Source organism: Micromesistius poutassou (assembly GCF_964030765.1).
Source record: "Micromesistius poutassou genome assembly, chromosome: 17".
In the NCBI taxonomy this organism is placed as follows: Eukaryota; Metazoa; Chordata; class Actinopteri; order Gadiformes; family Gadidae; genus Micromesistius; species Micromesistius poutassou.
The window spans coordinates 10,676,262-10,697,783 of record NC_140287.1 but is presented as its reverse complement, the minus strand read 5'-3'; the positions used below and the strand labels follow the sequence as shown (position 1 = coordinate 10,697,783).

At 47.0% G+C, this 21,522-nt stretch overlaps 2 protein-coding genes across 2 annotated transcripts; one reads left to right on the top strand and one right to left on the bottom strand.

The window, feature by feature from the left end:
- Positions 1 to 346: 346 nt before the first annotated feature.
- LOC311362640 (serine protease HTRA2, mitochondrial-like) lies at positions 347 to 3,961 on the top strand. Its single transcript, XM_084482529.1, has 8 exons — positions 347 to 964; positions 1,171 to 1,375; positions 1,468 to 1,662; positions 1,932 to 1,964; positions 2,087 to 2,195; positions 2,454 to 2,523; positions 2,613 to 2,708; positions 3,518 to 3,961. The coding sequence occupies exons 1-8, from the start codon at positions 513 to 515 to the stop codon at positions 3,681 to 3,683; spliced, it is 1,326 nt and encodes a 441-aa protein (XP_084338655.1). The 5' UTR covers positions 347 to 512; the 3' UTR covers positions 3,684 to 3,961.
- A 137-nt stretch (positions 3,962 to 4,098) lies between these two features.
- hif1aa (hypoxia inducible factor 1 subunit alpha a) lies at positions 4,099 to 21,438 on the bottom strand. The gene is made up of 15 exons (XM_084482519.1): positions 21,179 to 21,438; positions 14,717 to 14,907; positions 11,694 to 11,854; positions 11,053 to 11,137; positions 9,691 to 9,800; positions 9,289 to 9,488; positions 8,379 to 8,485; positions 8,138 to 8,285; positions 7,476 to 7,834; positions 6,988 to 7,184; positions 6,782 to 6,898; positions 6,247 to 6,482; positions 5,716 to 5,821; positions 5,497 to 5,596; positions 4,099 to 5,411 (listed from the first exon to the last, which is right to left on the bottom strand). The coding sequence occupies exons 1-15, from the start codon at positions 21,208 to 21,210 to the stop codon at positions 5,248 to 5,250; spliced, it is 2,313 nt and encodes a 770-aa protein (XP_084338645.1). The 5' UTR covers positions 21,211 to 21,438; the 3' UTR covers positions 4,099 to 5,247.
- Positions 21,439 to 21,522: the final 84 nt, after the last annotated feature.

The window sequence follows — 21,522 nt, the reverse complement described above, 5'->3', positions numbered from 1 at the left end:
AATCCAATCGAGCTCAAAATAAATAATAAAGTAACGTTTATCTTTACATGGAGCATGTTTTCAGGGCGAGTTTTCAGTTTTTCAGCAGTTGGTTGCATTTTGTTGGTGCAACCAACAAAATGGTTGCACCATATCATTTGTAAGAAATATATAAACTAACATTGTTTCGCGAATTTTTCGAAGCAATCGTGATTTGTACCATCATTAATTTAATTGAGGCTGGTATTTGTGTCAAACCTGTTCACCGTTTTATTAATGGTGGTCACCATATGTTCAAAGCCGTAGATAAACTCTTGAATGTGCCCCAATAAGGTGTCACATTGCGCATGCGTGTCACACATGTCAAGGGAGCAGATTGATACTTTGAGGGTTAGTTATTCTAAACACTACAAGGAAGTCCGCTGAGACGGTTTGGTTCTGTAGTTGCATCTTTACTTCCTCGCGGTTTAATCCGGTTCGGTTATTATTCGGTTAATGAACCTGGAGAAGTCTGCTCAGGGTCGTGATGTAATATGGCATCACGCGTTGTCAATCGTTTTGTTTTCTTGGTACGTAAGAGATGTGGGTCCTCCTTGCTAACCGAAAGAACTATAACCAGTATATCTAGTTTAATATCTGATAGAGAACATGCAGGCAGCGACACAAGGCATGTCCTGGACACGAGATCCCCGAACAGGACTACAGGAAGTGGTCGCGACGCTCCCGGGGGGCGAAGCGTCCAAGCCTCCGTCGCCGTCGGGTTGGGATTTGGTTTGGGACTCGGTTTAGCCGGACTTTGGGATTCGGGGGAGGAAGTGGACGATGGGACAGTATCTCTCTCCAGCTCCATTCTCGGACCAGTCCTCCAATCTGCCCGGTGCGCCTCCCCGTACCAACCGGACAGCCCCCGGTACAAGTACAACTTCATTGCTGACGTTGTAGAGAAGTCAACTCCAGCTGTGGTGTACATTGAAATTGTAGGCAGGTAAGTTGGCACACAAACATCTTCAAATTTAATTGTCATGTGTAATGTGTTTTTTTTTAGTTCCAATGTCTTGAAATGTGAAGCGTGGTATTGGCTTGAGGAGAGAAAACACGCTCGTTGGTTTTTGGTTACAGGATGGATGACCCAAATGTAGATCTTCATCTGATCACCAGACGTAACGTGTTTTACTGTCCATTTTTATATAGGCACCCCTTTTCCGGGAGAGAGGCCCCTCTGTCGAATGGTTCGGGCTTCATCATCACCAGTGACGGTCTCATCGTCACCAATGCCCATGTTGTCGCCAACAAGAGAGGGGTGCGTGTCAAGCTGACCAACGGAGAAACGTACAACGCCACCGTGCAGGATGTCGACCAAGTGGCCGACATTGCCACTATTAAAATCACATCTAAGGTGAACGCTTTTCAAATCGGTTGCGCATTTCCAAGGCTGCAGATCTCGTACAACATACATACTCACATTGTCCCTCCCCTCCTTGGCTCCAGCATCCTCTGCCCACCCTGGCCCTCGGACGCTCTTCGGATGTCCGCCAGGGAGAGTTTGTGGTCGCCATGGGCAGCCCATTCGCCCTGCGCAACACAATCACATCGGGCATCGTTAGCTCGGCCCAGAGAGGCAGTAAGGAGCTGGGCCTGTCCAACTCCAACATGGACTACATCCAGACGGATGCGGCCATTGATGTAAGTCGTATGATGGGGATATTTTGGTGTGAAGCGGTGGTCCGTAGGTGTAAGCCAGGGTAAACCACCCAGATTGGCTGTGCCAATTTGGTTCAGAGGTTAACCATGTTTGTTTACAGTCAAGGGGTCAATGTAGTTGGAGCCCTATGCTGTGAGGCGATGCAGGGTCTGAGACCCGGCGTTGCGTGCACTTGTTTGTGAATATTGTTTTCGGTTCTGTTGGTCTCTGTTGGTTTGTAGTAAGCATACAACTGATTTGTGTTTTGCAGTTTGGGAACTCAGGAGGCCCCCTCATTAACCTGGTGAGTGACAGATCAAAGCATCACATACCAAAGAAAAGCTATGGAGTTAACTACAGAAGTATATTAGGTTTTTCCCAACATATTTAGATGTTCAAGATACTTTTCTGTCTGGTCTGAACCAGGATGGGGAGGTGATCGGGATAAACACCATGAAGGTCACTCCTGGGATCTCCTTCGCCATCCCCTCTGACCACGTCAAGCTGTTCCTGGACAAATCGGCAGAGCAGAAGAGTGAGTTGATGATGTTGGAGTACTCAAGGATGTAAAAGAAGGTCCCTTTGTTTGTGGCCCATCTGTATGATGAAGTTAACTACTAGCAGTTCCTCTTCCATTGAAAGGTCACAGCTTTTTGGTGCATGTTTTCTTTCATAGATAAGGAAGCAATAAAAAAGAAAAACTGCTTGTTAATAAGACCATCATAACTCCCATAACATTTATAACTATCATCCCATTTTTTACAGTATCTAACTTTGTTGTTGTATCTGCCAGGATCGAGGTTCGGCCAATCAGACAGCAGGCGGAAGTATATTGGAGTAATGATGCTGACCCTGACAGCAAGGTAATACTTTGTTAGCCGTCATGGCCCAATGGATGTGTTCACACTCTGCTCCGAGGGGTTCGTGTCATCTTGTCTCTTTGCTGGTGCAGTATCATTGCAGAGTTAAAGCTGCGAGATTCCCTCTTCCCAGAAGTCACTCATGGAGTGCTGATCCACAGGGTCATCACGGGTTCACCAGCAAACAAGTAAGCATGGCGTCGCTATTGATGGGTCGCACTTTAAAAACAGATCCAAGACAGTGATAGACATCAAGACTTTGCCTTCACACAGGAACTTGTCCATACAGATGACAATTTCAACTACGCACTTATTGTTTGTTGTACCTCCTTGCACTTAAAAATAGCACTTAGCATTATGTAGCATCTTATCCTAGCTGTCTTTGTTGTATACAGGGAATGGGTTAACATGGCAATTGTTAGTGCTTGGCACTTGGGTCTATGAACTATACTGACTAACAATAAATTCTTTCTTCTGACAAATGTACTTATTGTAAATCGCTTTGGATAAAAGTGTCTGCTAAATGTCAACTGTGCTAGATCTTAAAGGTGCCATGACATGCCGCCAGGTGTGGTGTGATTAGCCATTTTGGCTTCTTGCCCCATATGACGTCATATGGGGCAGGAAGTGGGCGTGTCCACCTAGATGTGTGCTGGATAGATCAGTCTATCAGCCTACCCAGTGGACTGTAGCAAATGTTGCTCATCTATCCGTCACATCTAGGTGGATACGCACACCTGTGATGTGTCAAGGGGCTGATTTCCAAAATGGCTTGTAACGGCTAATCACACCACACCTGGCACCTTTAACCCCTTCAATAATACCAGTTGAGCTTATTACAGACAGTGATTTAGTAGGATGCAGTGTCATGCATGGAAACATGTCTCACCAATGTTTTGAAATGACATGTCTTATCAGTCTCTAACCAACTTGAGGAATGTATTCAACCAACCCATGGTCCACGTCCAGGCTACGTTATGATTGTCTTTTCTCTCAGAGCCGGCATGCAGCCGGGGGACGTGGTGGTAGAGATTGACGGCACCACAGTGAACACCTCAGAGGAGATCTACCAGGCAGTGCGCAGCAGCAACACCATCTCCATGCTGGTCCAGCGGGGACAGGAGCTGCTGAGGATGCAGATAACGCCAGAGTATGCAGAGTGACCGCTGAGAGCTTTCACTCCTCTGCAGCCCGAGGAGGAGCAGGAGGGGAGTGATCGCCACAAGCGTTCACTCCTCTCCCACCCGAGGAAGGGCAGGAGGGGAGTGATCACTACCAGCACTCACTCCTCTCCCGCTCGAGGAGGGGCAGGAGGAAAGAAGGATGAGGCCCGAACGTGTGACTTGACGGATGGACTCCTCCCAGACCGGAGCCATCAGACACACCTCAAGAACACGCCTCTTTTTTAAAATGTTTTGAAGTGAAAACCTCTTTGTTATTGTTGTTGGCAATGATTCTGTATAATTTCCACTTGAGTCGCAGGCCCCACTGGGAAGCTGTAGGACTTATGCCTCCGTTGTTGTTCATGGTAGTAATACTATACAGATATGTCATACCAAAAAAAAGAGGAAGACAGTATATTTTTTGACAAAGCAATTTTATGTTAGACAGTGGCAAGAAACAGGACAGACCCACACTGCAGATTGAACTAACGGTATAAACTACTCAGTCTGAGTGGACAAGTTGGACAAGCCACAAATGCTACTGAGACAATGATCCCACATTTAAAATAAATGAACATTTTCAAACCAAGTGTCCTCTAAATGACTGGAGCGATGCTGAGTTCAGACCGAATGGGAAGAACAGCCCTCTAAATGATTGGAGCGATGCTGAGTTCCGTCCTGAGGACTATGACGGCTGGGTGACAACGGTCATGGCCTCCTGGAAAATGGATGAGAATCAGTAGTCCAAAGCATTACTCAAACATTTCTATTTCTTTAACTCTCAAAAATGACCAAATTATAATGTAGAGATAGAAATAGTCTCATCATTCAGTTTGAACGCGGCAGATTTACTCATTTCAAAGACAAAACATGGATTCTTTTCTTGACAAATAATCGCCAAACGTACATGATTGGAAAATAAAGCTCCTCATCTAAATTTTTAGAGCGACTGCCCAAGTGCGGAAATTAGAATTTTTTTTCTGCCTTTGCACAGTAATACACACTTACAGTAAAGAAATAAAGTGACAGTACTGAACATCTAAACAAACGTGTTTGCTTCAGACACAGATAAACATTTATGGTATACAACGTTCAATATGCTCATACTGGCGGACTAAAGACATTCGGTTAAGGTACAAGTACTACAGTACTACAACATACCAGGAGAGGAGTTTTTTTTTCTTCTTTTTTTTTAAATGGTTAAAATCCCATTCAAACTTTTTAAAATGGCTTTGTATATATATTTCTATATATTGCTGGTTATAGTTTTTCTTTTTAGGAAAATATAAATTGTGCGACTTAAGCTTACAATATACTGCTGGCAGTAACTCCTGTCCTGCCCCCGGCCCCCCCACCCTGCACCAATGACCCTGTGAGGGTCTCACCGTGGCGGAACGCTGAAGACACAGGGGACCAGATAGCCAACCTCCCATCCAACATACAGACACATAAATAAGGGAAAGTAGAGCTGGGGAAGGGAAGGGGGGTGGGGGCGGTGAGATAAACCGCAGTGTCCGGTCCAGGCCGGCAGGAAGCGGGCTTGAAGCAGGCTTTAATCGTGCCCCTAGTTGACTTGGTCCAGAGCTCGCAGAAGCTCCTCCCCCTGCAGCAGGAGCTGGCGCCCTTGTACGGGCGCGTTGACCTCACAGTCATAGCGGGTGAGCTGGGGCAGGGTGATGGCCGGGCTGCTGCCCTCCGAGGAGGGGCCCAGGAGGAGACTGGCCAGGTCTGAGAGCAGGAAGACTCCGGGTTAGAGCCATACAACCAACATCGTCTGCTGGGGGTCTTAATCTGACCATGACATTAGCCTCACCTGACGGCAGCAGCAGGATGTAGCGATGGGAGAGCACCACAGGAACCTCCGACACCTTCAGCTTCTTACCCTGCTCACACGGGCCCTGCAGCAATGTCCCCTGGGAAATGGAGAGACTGCACTCACTGATCTGTGGTAGGTGTAGTGGGTGTGGCACGGTGCTTTGATTGGGTGGCGTGTGGGTGTAGGCTAACTGATGGGAGGGGTGACTGCGCTCACCGCTTCAAAGACCTCCGTCAGCGGGACGTCGCCCAGCTTCCTCTTGCGCTGGGCGTTCTGGGCGGCCAGCATCTTCAGAGACACCTCCTTCTCCAGCTGAGGGTTCCTGAACACAGAAGGGTGGGGAACGTATTCATTCGGCCCGGGTACCCTCGTTGAGGTCAAGGTTTGTTTTTGGCACACCCAAATTAACACAAAACATCAACGGAAAACCTCAAAAGGAAAAGGTTCTGATGAATGAATGACACTACTCTTAAAATAATAGCAAGCCATACTATCACATAAAAACACAACGTTATTTATTGTATGTTCATTTTTGATTATATGTATCTAATTTTTTTATATTGGTTTTAATTTGTCTATTTCAGGTATGAGCAGTAGGCTCACAGACCATCAGCGGCCCGCTGGCCACGAGGTTAAGAACCCTGTTCTACACAATCAGCAGCTCTGAACGGCTACTAGAAGAGGACATTTAATCAGGCGCAGAAGAAGTAAGGTCCTGCTCCCGGGCCGTGTCGTCAGAAGGCCTACCTCTTGGAGAGCAGAAGGGCCGTGTTGGGCGTGGTCACCGGCTCCAGGGGCCCGGGGCCCCCGGTGCGGCCGGAGGGCGAGCTCAGGTAGCTGTGGAGCGGTGCGGAGCCGGCCGGCGGCGGGACCGGCGGTGGCTCGCAGGTCAGGGGCTCGTCGGGGGCCAGCGAGCGCAGCTGGAAATCGTCGTCCATGGGGATGTACGGCGCCAGCATCTCCAGGTCCAGGTCCTCGATGGCCTGGACACACAACGCACCGGCACGGAGACTGGGTTCAGGACTGGGACTTAGTGAAAAGGAAGGATGGACTTGGGTCCGCAAAAGACTCGAGACTCACCTGTTCAGAGTTCCCCTAGACTCCCCCCCAACCCCCCTCTAACGCACTTCTTGTATGTTGTACGTCCTTGCACTTAAAAATAGTATTTAGCATCTTGTAGCATCTTATCATAGCAATCTTTGTTGTATACAGGGAACACTTGTAAGTCGCTTTGGATAAAAGAGTGCCCTAAATGTAAGAGTCAACGGGTTTGAAAGCCTACCTGGGTCGTGAACGGGGTCTTGGGCTTCGTGTCGACGGCAAACAGCTTCTCGACCAGGTCGAAGTCCGAGCTGAGCTCCATGTCCCCGGGGAAGCCCAGGTCCATGGGGCTGTCGGGCTGACAGGGGGGAGGAGGGAGACGGGTCAGCACTTTGTAAACATTATCCACAGCAGGAGGTCCCAAAGACACGAGGTCAGGTGACTCACCACCGGGGGGCTGCTGCCCCGCGTGTGGCCGCTGGCTCGGCGGGAGGACACCTCTGGCTCCGTGGGGGGGCTGGTGGTGGAGCGGGGGGACTCACTGGGGGTCAGGGTGGTCAGAGGCAGGGCCAAGCGCTCACTGGTGGAGGGTAGCATCACGTCGTTGTAGAGAGGCACGTCCTCCAGAAGGTTCATCTCGGAGACTATGGTGGAGGTGGAGAGACGTTGGCATGGAAACAAAAGACTCATTTGTTCAGAGTTCACCTAGACTCTGCATAGCCTCCCCCCCACACCCCTCTTACACACTCATTGTATGTTGTACGTCCTGGCACGTAAAAATAGTACTTCGTATTGTAGCATCTTATCCTAGCAATCTCATATTTTTAGCGTGACCCGAACCCTAAATGGAATCCTATGGCTTTAGTGGAGAGTGGAGGTATGCTGTGTTATAGGAGTGGAGGGTCAGCACTGATTGGAGGAGACGTGGAACTGACCAGGGCAGCTGAAGTCCAGGGAGATGAAGGTGTCTCCCGCGGCCGGGGCCAGCAGGGTGAGGGCTTCGGGCTCCTCCTTCAGCTGGTCGTACAGGCTGACCAGGGGCGGGCCCTCAGGGGCCTGCGTGAAGATCTGAACCACGTCCACCTCTGGAGCCTTCTCCTCGCTGGGCAGTGCCTGGAGAGACGCGGCCTGGACCACAGTGTCTTCTGCCTGGCAGATGGTCTCCACCACCACGTCCTCCTGCTCCTCCTGCTGCTCCTCCTCTACCTCCTGCGGCCCTTTCTTCTCCTCTTTCACCGGCTTCACGTCCTCCGTCTGCTCCAGAGAGAAGATGAGCTCCTCCTCCTGGACACCGCTGTGATGGAGAGAGGAGGTCCAGCTGATTATACCACAACCGTGGAAATGTAAGAGCTCCAAAAACTATCAAAAGGACACAATATGACAAAATAAACACGGCTTTGGTAGATTGACTAACATGGTTACATTTGGGGCGTTGATGTTGAAATTGTAGTGGATCTGTAATGTAATTGAAATGTGTTATTTTATCACTGAATATCTTTCTACGGAATACACCATATACTAATCAATGGAGATCAGGACGCAGCCCCCCTATCACCCAGCTCTCCCCTGAACACGAGCAAGATCAGACGGGCCCTACCTGAGCACAAAGTTGACACAGACCACACACTGTGGCTGGGAGTTCTTGCTGTTGTAGATGACGGTGGCCTGCGTCTCCACCCACACAAAGCCGCCCCCGCGGGCCAGCATGCGGTACTGCCCCGTGCTGACCTGCCCCTTGGCGAACACTACGACAACAGACCAGGGGGGAGAGAAATAGACGATGAAAACCGGTCCAGACTCGCTTCTCCAGACGCCAGGATGTGGTGGGACGGCCTTACGGTTGTGGTGGGTCTTGGTGAGGTGGTCCGAGTCCAGGGCGTGGTAGTACTCGTACACGGAACGGTTCATCAGGTGTTCCGGGTCGTAGCCCATCAACTCCGTTATCCTGCAAGGACGCGCAGAAAAGCGTTAAAAAAGGGAGAAAAAAACAAGACTCAAGACTAACTTGTTAGTCTTAGTCTTGAGTCAGAGTCAGAGTTCACCTAGACTCTGCATAGTCCCCACCCCCTCCCTTACCTACTTATTACATGTTGTACGTCCTGGCACTTAATGTACGCACTTATTGTATGTTATACGTCCTGGCACTTAATGTATGCACTTATTGTATGATGTACGTCCTTGCACTTGCACAAAATAGTCCTTAGCATTGTAGCATCTTATCCTAGCTATCTTTGTTGTATACAGGGAATGGGTTAACTTAGCGGTTGTTATTGCTTGGCACTTGTTTCTATGAACATCCTTGCTGTACCGACAGTGATATATTGATAAAAGTGTCTGCTAATTGCCCTAAAGGTAAAGGTAACGTTCCTTTACAGGGGATGGTTGAATAGCTCTGAGTTCTGTTCTGTTCACGCCAATCTAACCATCGACCACCAGGTGGCTCTGAAGCCCCACCTAGCGGTTGTTGGTTGGAGAGAAAGAGAAGCTGGACCTTGTCTCCCTTGGGAAACGTGGGGCTCTGAATCCCCACAGAGAGAGGAGGTCCAGCCCCTCTCTCGAACCTCTGAAGCCCCACAGGCTTCAGAGCCACCTAGTGGTCTAGGTCTTTGAGCTCTAAATCCCCCCCATCTCCACATTGTCAGCCATCAGAACAACGTTCAGGTGAGTGCAGTGGTCCTGTTGGGGTCAGGTAGGGGGGGGGGGGGGGGGGGGGGGGGAATCAGGTGAGGTCACAGTGTGGGGGCGGACCTCTCGTCGCAGTAGGTGAACTTCATGTCCAGTGTGTGTCGGCTCAGGAAGGTCTTGGTGTCCAGGGGCACCTCGATGTTGGAGGGGTGCGGAATGGGGTCACAGATCAGCACCAGGTAGGGCACCGGGTGCCCGGAGGGGGCCGCCTCCACCTCGACAGGGGGTTCGAACACGCGCACGTGGCCCGAGCACTGGAGCACCTTGGAGAAAGAGCGGGAGAGACCGGTGAGAGAGGGCACCTTGTCGTGTCAGCAGGGGTTATATATTATATACTACTGGGTTATACATTTACATTTAGGGCATTTAGCAGACGCCTTTATCCAAAGAGACTTACAATAAGTCAATTTGTCAGAAGAAAGAGAAACGACATCGCTGTCGGTAGAGCGGTCGGCCGGGCCGTACCTTCCAGGTGGCCGACTTGACGTTGACGGTTCGCCCCCTGCTGGTGAGGGTGCACTTCATGCGGAGGAAGAAGCTGCGCTCGGTGCTGGGCTCCTTGGTCTTCTTGGAGCCTGAGGGGAGCCACAGGGAGCCACGGAGAGGTGAGCGGAAGGGGAGAGGACGGAACCCTGGGGCCGTGGGCCGTTAGCGTTCAGTATTGAATTATTCAGTCGCGTCAGGTGCTTGCAGCTCAGCCTCATCTCTGAACAATTGGATGGGTGCGTTATTAGATCTAGAACTACCATCAATGTTTATGATCCAATCCCTCATGGTTCTGTCATTAGACAGAAAATCCATACAATCAGGGCTGTGATGCCGCTGTGAATATAGTCATACTCAGATGGTAATGCTTCCTGAAATACTAGGGAGAGATGTCAGCAGACGAGGGCTTTGAGGGAACAGGGGTCAACAGTTGTTTGATTAAAGGTGTTATTGCTCATGGGTGCTTGGGGTGCAGAATGCCTTCATATGTATGCAGTAGACCGCTGCGGGCAGGGTTCCATGCATCAGAGCATTATTGCTGCTGACTATTGTATGAGCAGTGGGGGCCCGGGGGACACAGGGGCTGAGATCCAGAGCACACGGCCCGCAGGGAGACATCTCTTCCCAGGAACGGGATAGGACGAGTGGGCCTGGAAGAGAGCTTTCTCCGGAGATAAAGCAAGCTTCCATACATGGACTGAACTGGGCTGCTGCTTAGGGAGTCATGTGTGCTGCTCAGAGCCGCGCTCCCTGATGGGCTCCACGCCGCAGCCAGCAGAATGCGTCTGCAGGGCCGCTGGTACTCTGGAGATTGCTTTGGCCACCGAGGGAGGCTGAATACATTAGGCTTGATGTGCCAGGGGAAAATAACAACATTTACTAGATGTATTTTCCTTCCTTCTGGAATGACAGATCAGGAGTCACACAGACGACTAAAAATTATGTTTAACATTGGGCTCGTGTTACGATCAACGTGGAGAGTAATATCCTAAAAATGCCTATATATATATCCTAAAAATATATATTTTCCTTCTATTTGTTGCGATTGCTCACTGATAGGATTTTAATGGGCCGGAGAATAAAGGTCTTCCAACCTTTTGGGTATAAAAGATAAATTCCAGCATCCAGCAGAGTGCACTGGGAGGCCATTCCATCGCTGGGAGGAGAAACTAGGGGGACGGACACACAGAGATGTGTTCCAACAGCCCACAGCTCAGTGCCAGCACAGGAGAAAGGAGTCACCTGTGCTGTGGGCCAGTCCGACGGTGTGCGTGTGTCTGCTTCTCTCTAACCATTCAACGTTGTTATCGTGGGAATCGCGGGCCTGAGTTTGATTCTTACCCGTTTTGTGGACCAACATCTCTCTCAACTCCTCCTGGTCACATGGGTGTGTGTAGTCGAACACGCTCTGTCCAGTCAGGTCAAACTGGCAGAACCACAGAAAGAGGAGAGAGGTCAGATGTGAACAGCCATGGCCCAGGTCCACTAGGGCTGCACGATAAAACATTTTCTCATTGAAATCGCAACACACACATGTACGATATTCGTATCACTGGACGCTGGCAAAACCAAAAAATTAGTAAAAAAAAATAATAGACCTATCTATATATATACACATTTTTTTTATTTAACAATGACTAATCTACAAGCAAAATCGGTCTGATATAACATAATTTAAGGGTTCTTGGATACAGTTTGGTGCTAGGGATTGACATGCAAGCTCTGCATGTACAGCAAACCAGCAATCACTGATCATGTTGATCAGTTTATGATCCGACAACCAAAGCTGCAAAAACACCCCAATCATTATACAATTATGTTCTACGACTTTCTTTGATCATATCACAATACGCATTGGAGAAAGACAAAATGTTGCATTATGATTCCCCCCGCCTATTTAGATCATCATCATCATCATCATCATCAGGTGTACTGTCATCACTCAAAGCCTCCATACCCAGGGTGAACAAGAGGGCACCAACCTGTGCCAGGCCCAGGCACTTATGGACGTTCTCCGAGAGGTAGATCATGTCTCCGTCCTCCGACAGCACCATGAGGAACCCCTCCAGGGCCTTCAGGTAGGAGCCGCTCAGCCGGGCCCCCAGCTCGCTCTCCTCCAGGGCTGCCTCCGCCACGGGCCCGTCTGCAGCCCAGAGGAACACATTTACACTACATTTAGTGGATTTAGCAGACACTTTTATCCAAAGCAACCTACAACATACGTACAACAGGATGTACGTGTTGTCAGGGCGTACAACATACAATTACATAAGAGGGGTGTGGCGGGGTAAGGGGGGAGGCTAGGGGTGTGCGATATGACGATATTAGATCGTGAACGATTAAAATGTCTCAAATGTCTCCGCGATCTGCCTTTACAGAGAGATCGTTAGTATTTTGCTACAGTGCACATTAGGGCTGTCACTTTTTATTCAATATTCGAATATGACGTGACATATCCGTATTCAAATATATATAATCGATATATAAAGCGCCATGTTATGTGTTTTTTACAGTCTATGATTAGACCGTTTGGTTTTTAGTTTTTATTTTATTGTTTGCCATCTCATCCATTTGCGGGCACGCTAATCAAGCGAATAATATATCCTGATTCGAAAATGGATAACGCACAGAGCAGCCAGCCTGAGCGGTAAATTGCGACCCCAAGTCATCCCCGCTGACAGCAACACGCTGCATTGGTGGAGAGACACAGGCTGCAACAAATACCCGCTTCTCTCAACATAGACGCGCAAATCCCTGTGTGTGCCAGGCACGTCTGTGCGCTCCGAACGTGTGTTCTCCGCCGCAGGTAACATCTTGAATATAAAGAGAGCTGCACTTGATCCAGATCAAGTTGATAGATTGGTGTTTCTAGCAAACAACATTAAGAAATTATTATTTCTTTCAGATAGGCTATACACTTTACTCCTGCTGCTGTCTTGTTTAAGTTATCACATCATTGTTTGCGCTGTGCAGTTCCGATTCCGTTTTTCATTGCATAGCCTAATTTTATGATATGCATAGTGGCACTTGATATTGATTAAGTTGATAACCTGTTTCAAACAAAGAGGATAAGTCCTGTTTATATCTCCTCTTGTCACGTGGATACATTCAAATACATTGCTTGATATTTGATATCCATTCAAACTTGATTTTTTCTCAAAAGTGACAGCCCTAGTGCACATTCAATCAGTTGCAGTTCTATGGTTCATACACACATCCAAAGTTGTTTTCTCAGCCAAATCTTAAATCACACAATTTGCTAGTCCGTTACATGCCTTCTCTATAGAGACACACCAATAAACCAATAAAAGCAAACAGTAGGTAGTGCTTTGGATTTAATCCCCTCCCCCTTTTTATTTGGCAACGTAGCGGCATTGAGTTGGTCCCTAAAAATAATTTGACGTCTGTAATATGGAACTGGATTGGATTTTCCAAAACTGACACCGAGCAAACAATAGTTATTTGCAAAAATTGCAAAGATAAGGTTTGCACGTCGGATGGCAACACGACAAACCTTTTTAACCACCTCAAAAGAAAGCACCCGAAAAAGTATGCGGACAGTCAAACAGTAACGTACTGTTCAGTAACTTGCAAAATAGTCGTGATAAGAATCGTGAATCGTGATAAGAAAAAAATTGTGATATGATATTTTTGCCATATTTTGCCATATATTTTAGCCTTCGTTTCCCGAATTTAAAGTGAAGGACCCACCGGGTGGATCCTTCACGGCCCAACGTATCCCAAGATTCATTGCACGTTGGATTTTTTTTTAGAAATGGCGCGATCCGTAAATGCTCCGTAGGCTAGACTGTCCCATTCCACAATGCTTGTTCGGCCTTCGGTGTGGCCTTTGCGGTCTACGAAGGACGCGTCCTTCGAAGGATGCAGCCCCTGAATTGGGACACGGCCTATGTGAACTCTAAACAAAGTGAGTCTAGAGACTTTTGAAGAAGCTGGTGAGCTCGTACCACCACTGCATTGCCAAAACAGAGAGTAGTGACTATGATGATCGAACTTTGCTCGCTCTTATCGATGGCGGTACCAGGCATCCATGTCCGAACACGGGCATGAGGGAGAGGTGGAGGAGAGCACACTCATTATATTAGTGGTCCGTTGACGTTGCACCACTAAATCTGCATCAAGATTTGCGCACGGCCTCCTACACCGACAGTTCATAAGGGATAAATAGACATGCAGGGCAGTGTTACTGGAAGGCCCTGGCCGGGGGAGACGGTGGAAACAGCGAGTCAGCAGCGCTGCTCGTGCCTGAGGTTTTTTTTAGCACCCAAATGAACACGAAAAGTCAACGGAAAAACTCAAAATGGAAACATTCTGAATGGACAAAGCGGCGCTATTCTTTAAATAAATAACCTTCATAAAAAAACTGAACAATATTTATTTTGTATTCATTTTTGATTATATCTATATTATTTTTTTATATTATTGTTAATTTGTCCATTTCAAGTATCACTCCCTGGCAGCACCTGCAGTAGGCTCTAATACCTCCAGCGAATCGCTGACCACGAGGTTAAAACCCTGCTCTACACAATCAGCCACCGCATGGAACAGCTCTGAACGGCCGTGTACTTTGCATCAGACACTCCTTCATGGGAAGGAATGAGAGCTAAAATCATCCAAAGGTTTTCCTTCTGTTCGTGCCAACATGTCTGGCTCAGCACAGCAACACAGTGGGAATATCTGGCTACCATGGCATTTATTTAATTCCCCTTTGAATATGTAATATAATATATAACACATTTCACCACCATATTTAAGGATGTGACATCATGATGAAAAGAAGGTTCTACTGAGTGGAGCCCTGGGCGCTGTTTGGCAGGGCCCCCACCTGGACAGAGCCCCCAACTGGGCAGAGTCTCCACCTTCGCAGAGCCTCCACCTGGGCAAAGCCCTCACCTTGGGGGAGCCCTCACCTGGGTGGAGCCCCCACCTGGGCAGAGCCTAATATGGCCTAATATCGGAGCCCTAATATGGGCAAAGTCCTCACCTGTGCCGAGCAGCTTCATCATGCGCAGGTAGCTGATGGTGAGCCTCATGATGGAGGCCTTGTCCAGGTTGGCCCGGACGCTGTGGGGCATGGGCAGCTCCTGGGCCAGCTCGTAGAACACCTCCGACTCCTTCCCCCGCCGGCAGCGCGCCGCATCCCGAGACTTCTCCTTCCTGCGGTCTGAGCTCACCCTGCATGTGGTGAGCGAACACAGCATAACACACATGTGTTTGTGATGTTCTCTTCCTGTGTACTTAATGAGCTAGTCATGTGATGGTATTGGATCGGCGCATAGACACGCCGATACCGATGCCTAAAAGGCAGTATCGGAGGAATTTCCAATACTGGTATCGGACAACAACTCTAGTTGGAGGGGCAGTGATGGACCCAATAGTGGGCCAGATCACACATGACACACACCCACACACACACACACCCCCACACACACACACCACTGTGGGTGGGTCTGAAGTGTAGCGCAGGCTACTTCATCATCAGGTCCAAATGGAGCTGACTTATTCACAGACACTCCCTGGGAGAGATCGGCTTAAGACAAAGCCAGCGAGACCTCCTTGGTGCGATTGGCTGGCGGAGGGGGCTTGCCCTGAGGGGCTCTTCAGTCAGGCTTGCTGGAGCGCAGCCAAGACTAAGTATCCCACCAATCATGGTGACATTTACAGCGCCCGGCTCGCAGAGCGACCCGAGGAGAATGGCAGTGGAGCCGCAGCAACACAGGGAAATAAAGTAAACCGCTGAGCATGAGAAGGCTGATGTTGGATTCATAAATTCAGCCCGGGTGCAGGTTGTTTAGACAATATTGTAATATGGTGTTGGTTGATTTTATCTGCTGTGTTTTATCATGGTACTTATGGCGTTCTTGCAACTTATGACAGTAAAATTGCAATACTTGATATTTGTCATATTAAGTTTTCAAAGTATATAATATCACCAGAGTCTCGCTACTTTCACAGGCTATAGAGGGCATGGTTTAGTAGTTTAAAAATAAAACTAATCATGTAAATATACACCACATTCACTGTGAATGCATTCTTAGTAAGTATTCTTTAGATTACATTGTAAATGCTCCAGTATGAAAATGGCAAAGCACAAGGGTAATCCGAGAGGCTATCGAAGAGATAAACTGGGTCTTCACTTTTCACCCGATAGCCTGCAGTTCAGTCCACCGAGCAAACTGGACAAACCGAAAATCCCTCAGGCTGCAACGCTCACAGCACTCAGGGACATATTGGAAAGAGATCACAAGATGGAGAGGGCAATCTAAAAGCTGCCCATTCTGAAATTCAAGCCTAATTAAATCGATCCGTTGCACATTTAGAGCAATACAATTAACCCCAGCTCGAGTGTCCTGCTGCCCAGCCGTCATCGGGCCGGAGTGCATATTATTAACATAAAGACGCCATTCTCTTCTTTGAACCCTCATAACACACCAGGCTGTTTATGCAGGATGTTTTGGTCAGTGATACACAAGAGCATATTGCGCGCACAATGCCAGAGAAACGTCACTTTACATTACAGCTAACAAATCAATGGCCGAGGGGGGTAATCAGGGGGACCATGTACTCGAGTGCTTCAAGTCTGATGCAACACTCCATCTTCTATACATTGCACCAGTATTGGATCAGAAAACCGTCTGCTCTGTGAAGCTCACTAAAGGTTATTCCTGTTATACTTTAGTATCAATATAATTTAGACCACAGATGTACAACTTTTTGTCTTTGCAAGAACAGGGAAGGCTTCAATTCATTAAAAGAAAAGGTACTTTCAATGACGAGATGAGGCATGTTTGTCCTTTAGTAAGATCACAGAATAAATGCCTTTAATGAGTCCTACTAGTAGTGGTGGCAGGGGACGACAACAATTTTTACACTTTACTCTGAAGACCTTGCAGCTCAGATGCCTAGAACCTTTTTTGAAAGCAGTCGAGTGGATTATAAATCTGTATGAACGTACATCAGGTCTGTATCAGAGCAGGATGAACAGACATCAGGTCTGTATCAGAGCAGGATGAACAGACATCAGGTTGTATCAGAGCAGGATGAACAGACATCCTCTGGATGCAGTCGCCGCCAGGATGAAAAGCAATTGCTAGCAATTAAAGTCCAAGATTTTATCATTGATGTAGAAATACTCTGTCAGAGGAATCAATGTGTTTGACAACAGTGGTATGATCCAAAACCACGCAAAACACTGACGCCAAGCTCGAATATTGATTATGCATATTGATTTAGTATTAAAGATTAATGTATAATGTGAGTGTGTTTGTATGACTCAAAGTCAACACAGCAGGGCTGCAAAGACATCGTGGTAAAGACGACGGGCTCTGTGGTGAAACGTGAACACAAGGCAGATCTGTGTGAACACTGAACATACAGGCGAGCAGAGGGGCCGTCATTACATAACACCACCGTGTACATGGCTAGCATGCCTGAGAGTGCTCTGCGTGGCATTTGTTTTCCTCAGCTAATTATCTCCCCCTTTTTCTTACGTTTAATTAGACTGACAGGGCTGAGAAGTCACGACCTATTCTGAACCATTAGTTGTGTTGTGATAAAATAGAATGTGCTTTGTTAGTGTGTAGAGCCATGGTTCCCACGGCTCCTGGTTTAGCTTCAACACATCACCAAGACTCCTATGAATGCTATGGTGGTATGCAGTAGTCTGCTCATAGCTGTCCTTTATATATTTATAAGTAAATTGAGCGATGAAGCGCCACCCCCCCACAAGAAAAGGGAATCTAACTTATTTGAGAAAGTGTCTTATTGATTTAAAAGCTCAAAATGAAAAACAATCCATTTTCCTGCGACGGAAAATGAAACATTTGTGTGAGCAGTGAGCGCAGTCCATATTTAACTCAACATTATTCAGTCATTTAGACTTTTGCAACTGTTTCAAAATATGTTCTGAATACTGCGTGATACCCGGGCCGTACACACCGGGCCGTCAGGGGATCGTTTGTTCCCAGAAACCATCCTCTCTCCGAACGAGGACGGTATGCATCCCTGCCCTGGTAAAGCACACACACACCGCAACCCTGCCCTTATCAGTTGGGCTTGAGTCCTGCCGCACTCCGTTTAGTTTAATCTTTGACAGCGGAGACAACCTCATACATCTCTGGAGGGGCAAGTGGATCATCCCAGCAGGAGCTGAAGTCCACAGCACATGCTTGTAGGCAGCTTTCTTTTTCCCTCCGCAAATAGACAAAGGTCTATTCTTGCTGCTGGCCTTTTGTGCCAACTATAGGGAGGCCTTACCCTAGCTGTTAACACGCATGGACACAATAACAATACCTGGATCATCATTTTTAGGTTATATCCGATTTCAACCAATTTGGCCACTCTCAAATAAGGCTTGCAAGAATAAATAAGAGATGAGAGGGAAATACAAGAGTCCTGCACCAGCCCTCAATCCACCTGCAGGTTGGCAGGAGGACTGTCATGGGACAACAGCGTAATGGACTGAAAAACACAACGGTTTACCCAGTGTCGAGGTCAATGACGCAAAGCAAAGTCAAGAAAGAAGTATAAAACACTGGGACTTAATAATATTGCACAACTATAAGATGCAAAGTTCCTGGAAGTCACTGCTGAATGCAGTGGATGGGCTTACTGGCACACAGACAGTTTTCAGTGGCCGACTTGCACACATCCAACCAAGCTTAGCAATGTTTGACCTTTAAGGTCAGGTGTACAGAATTATTGGCACGGATCGGACTTGGCAGAAAAAGAAAATAACATTCATAAGTATGTTTTAATAAGTGTAGGTGCCATGTTTCTACAGCGGCCCAGAATTGACAAACAGCTCTTGAGGGGACGTGTTTTTAAGAAAATGTGTTTTGGGCTAGGAGTTGGAGGAAGGAGGGGGGAGTGTTATCCCCATGGCTACAACCAAGTTGTAGTTATCATTAGGAAGGTTGCTTATTCTAGATGGTTATTGGAATGATGAGTGGGTTCATCATTAGTCTTTCAAATGAGAACAATATTTTCATTTAATGTAACTTACTTTTCCAGAATTTCCCATCTGGGATTATTAAAGTAGGAATTATTTTTGTCAGGCATATGCTTTCGACATAATGAGTAAGAAAACTCGACTTAACATATAATTTGTTGATTGAGAAGATGTGACAGAATTTTCACCCTTCAAAGAGCTGTCAACGCAGCCCTCTTTGCATGTTGATGCATAACGTTTTTCATTAACATGCATAACTCTATTTGTTACACTTTTAAGAAAAATGACTGCATTGTTGGCCTTATCAACACTCAGAGGAGCCCCTTCTAGAAACATTTAACCGGTGATGAAAACCTTTTCAACTGAGCTCCTCTCAACCAATTCCAGTCCCGTTCGACTGTGGTCATGTTGGCAACATAGTTGTGACTCAGAGTTAACGTCAGGGTAGGAAATCTGGTGAGAGCAGCAAGAGTAAGCTCGATTTCTAAAGTATCCAACCGAAAAAGTCCTAACACTCCCTCAGGCTGCTTGTAATCCCTTTCTCCCAAAGCATGAAAGGCTTGCTAGCTTTTGCGATAAGTCTACCTAGCTTAGATTGGAGATTCCAGTCATGCACAAGGAGTTGGGCGAGTACGTACAGGTAACAGGTAGCAGGTAGGCCATCCAATAACCTCATGAAATGAGCAATTGTAGAAACTAAATAAAAAACGTTTCTATAATAAATCGCCCATGATAGCTTTAAACGACCTTCTTTGAGAGATGCGTCAGTGTGACCAGATTGTTCTCGGTTAAAGACTTGGCCTTCTGTGTCCAGCGTCAATGTCCTAAATCTGCACATTTTCGCAGCACTCAAATAAATGCACTTATTGTAAGTCACTTTGGATAAAAACGTCTGCTAAATGCCCTAAATGTAAATGTCAAAGCCTTAACTGCAAACTCAAGTAAGGCATATGGAAAGATCAAAACATATGCAACAAGTAAGTATGTAGTGTGATGGAAAAATCTACATATCCGAATTGTTGTTTGATAAGTTTGTCTGTTCTTGTGTAAATTGTAGTGTCCTCAGTTTCAACCCTGATTGTCCCGCCCATTTCCTCCCAGCTGTCTATTGACCCTTGTGCTTTAGGTGATAACGCCACAAAGATAGGCATCTGGAATTTGCATTTGTTTGTCGGGACCCCCAACCATTATATTCCTCTGTGTTTGGACAGGAGGGCCGTAAAGAGAAGAATTTGCTCTTTGATCTTCTCTTCCATGAACCTTTTGTGTGGGGAGGGTCTGAAACTGTATAAGAAACCATGTCAACTTGTAATCAGGACTCACTCTGCTAGAGAGGAGTCTAATGTATGCATGCATTAAAACCTAGGACATTTTGCTTTCCAATGTATTGTGTGCTTTATTGCAGTGGGAATCTCATCTGGCCTAGACGCAATCTCTGTTAAAGGGGAATTGCCACGACAGTAGACACTTAAGTGTGTAGACACTTACGTTTTACTTCCACTCCTGCTTTCATGGTGCGGTTTTGCAGCGCTATGTTACCAAGCATGCAACGCCATTCCAAAAACACACATTCACAATCGAGCCTATTCTTGAGAGTTAGAAATCAACTTCCCATCACGTTATTTTACCCTGTAAAAAACACTCATATCAAATCAATGCTTTCAGCATGCAGAATGGTTTGCATACTTTTGCACACTAACGTATCGAGTGTGTAATGCATGCAGTTAGGACGACGTTAAGAAAAATGTCGTTAGTAATTGACACCGGAAGAAGGCAATATATTACTATGAATTTTACATCATGACATGTATTCAATCTTTTGCTGTGGTTTCAAGGTGTCAATTAAAGTAATGTTCGATTTGAGCTTCATTTCAACGATAGTTTCTTCCTCGTTTAATTTAAAGGAATAGTAAATAAGGAAAGGAATAATTGTTGGTAAAAGCTACAGGTTTCTATATTCCTACTAAATATATTAATCTAATGTTTAATCTATTATCTGCAAGCACTAGTTTACATAGGTTGAGGGTGGATTTCCCTGCAGTAAAGGCCTACCAAATCATATCTCCCAACAATCCATCACTTTTAACAGCTGAAACCTGAATTACTTCGGTTTAAATTTAAACAACATGGATCTGAAGATCGATATTAACAACACTTTGTCTAGACCACATTATTACTACACCCGTCATAACATCACCTGCGGATTAAAAAAGGCCATTGATTGAAATATGTTGGAACAAGTCAACGACATGCATGTTGTTATGCAACATAACTCACAACAGACAGCAGCTAGCCTGTTAGCTCCTCTAGCTAGCTGGTAACAGGCTACCAGACGAAGCCCTCCCGCATCCCGCACTAACTCCCCGACACGGGGTCTTCATTAAAGTCTCCGGTAAACAAGTTCACATCGGAGGACACCTCAAAGTCAACACCGAACAAGTTTCCTGTCTCGGTAAAGAAAACAACCGAGCTAGATCCCAGAAGAGATAACGTTACCTTTTCTTTTCAGGGACAATTTCAGTGTCCATTTCAGGACGCAGTCCCGAGCAGAGGCTCTCCCGGGTACCGAGCGGTCCGGTCGGTCTAGGACCCTGGTTCTTAGGGATCGCTCGCACGAATCCCAGCTAATTACACGAGAAACGACGGCGTCTGAGGAAAACAATCGAAATGTATCGCGGTGGAAATCCGGAAAGAGTTTACTTCCCGTGGAGGATAGTGCCACGCTGGACAAGGGTTCCTCGCTTGAACGATGTTGCTCCGCCGCGGAGGACAGCGGCTCCGCCCCCCTTGGATGACCAGTGGCTCCGCCCCCCTCTGAGCAAGAAGCAGTCACGTGTCGG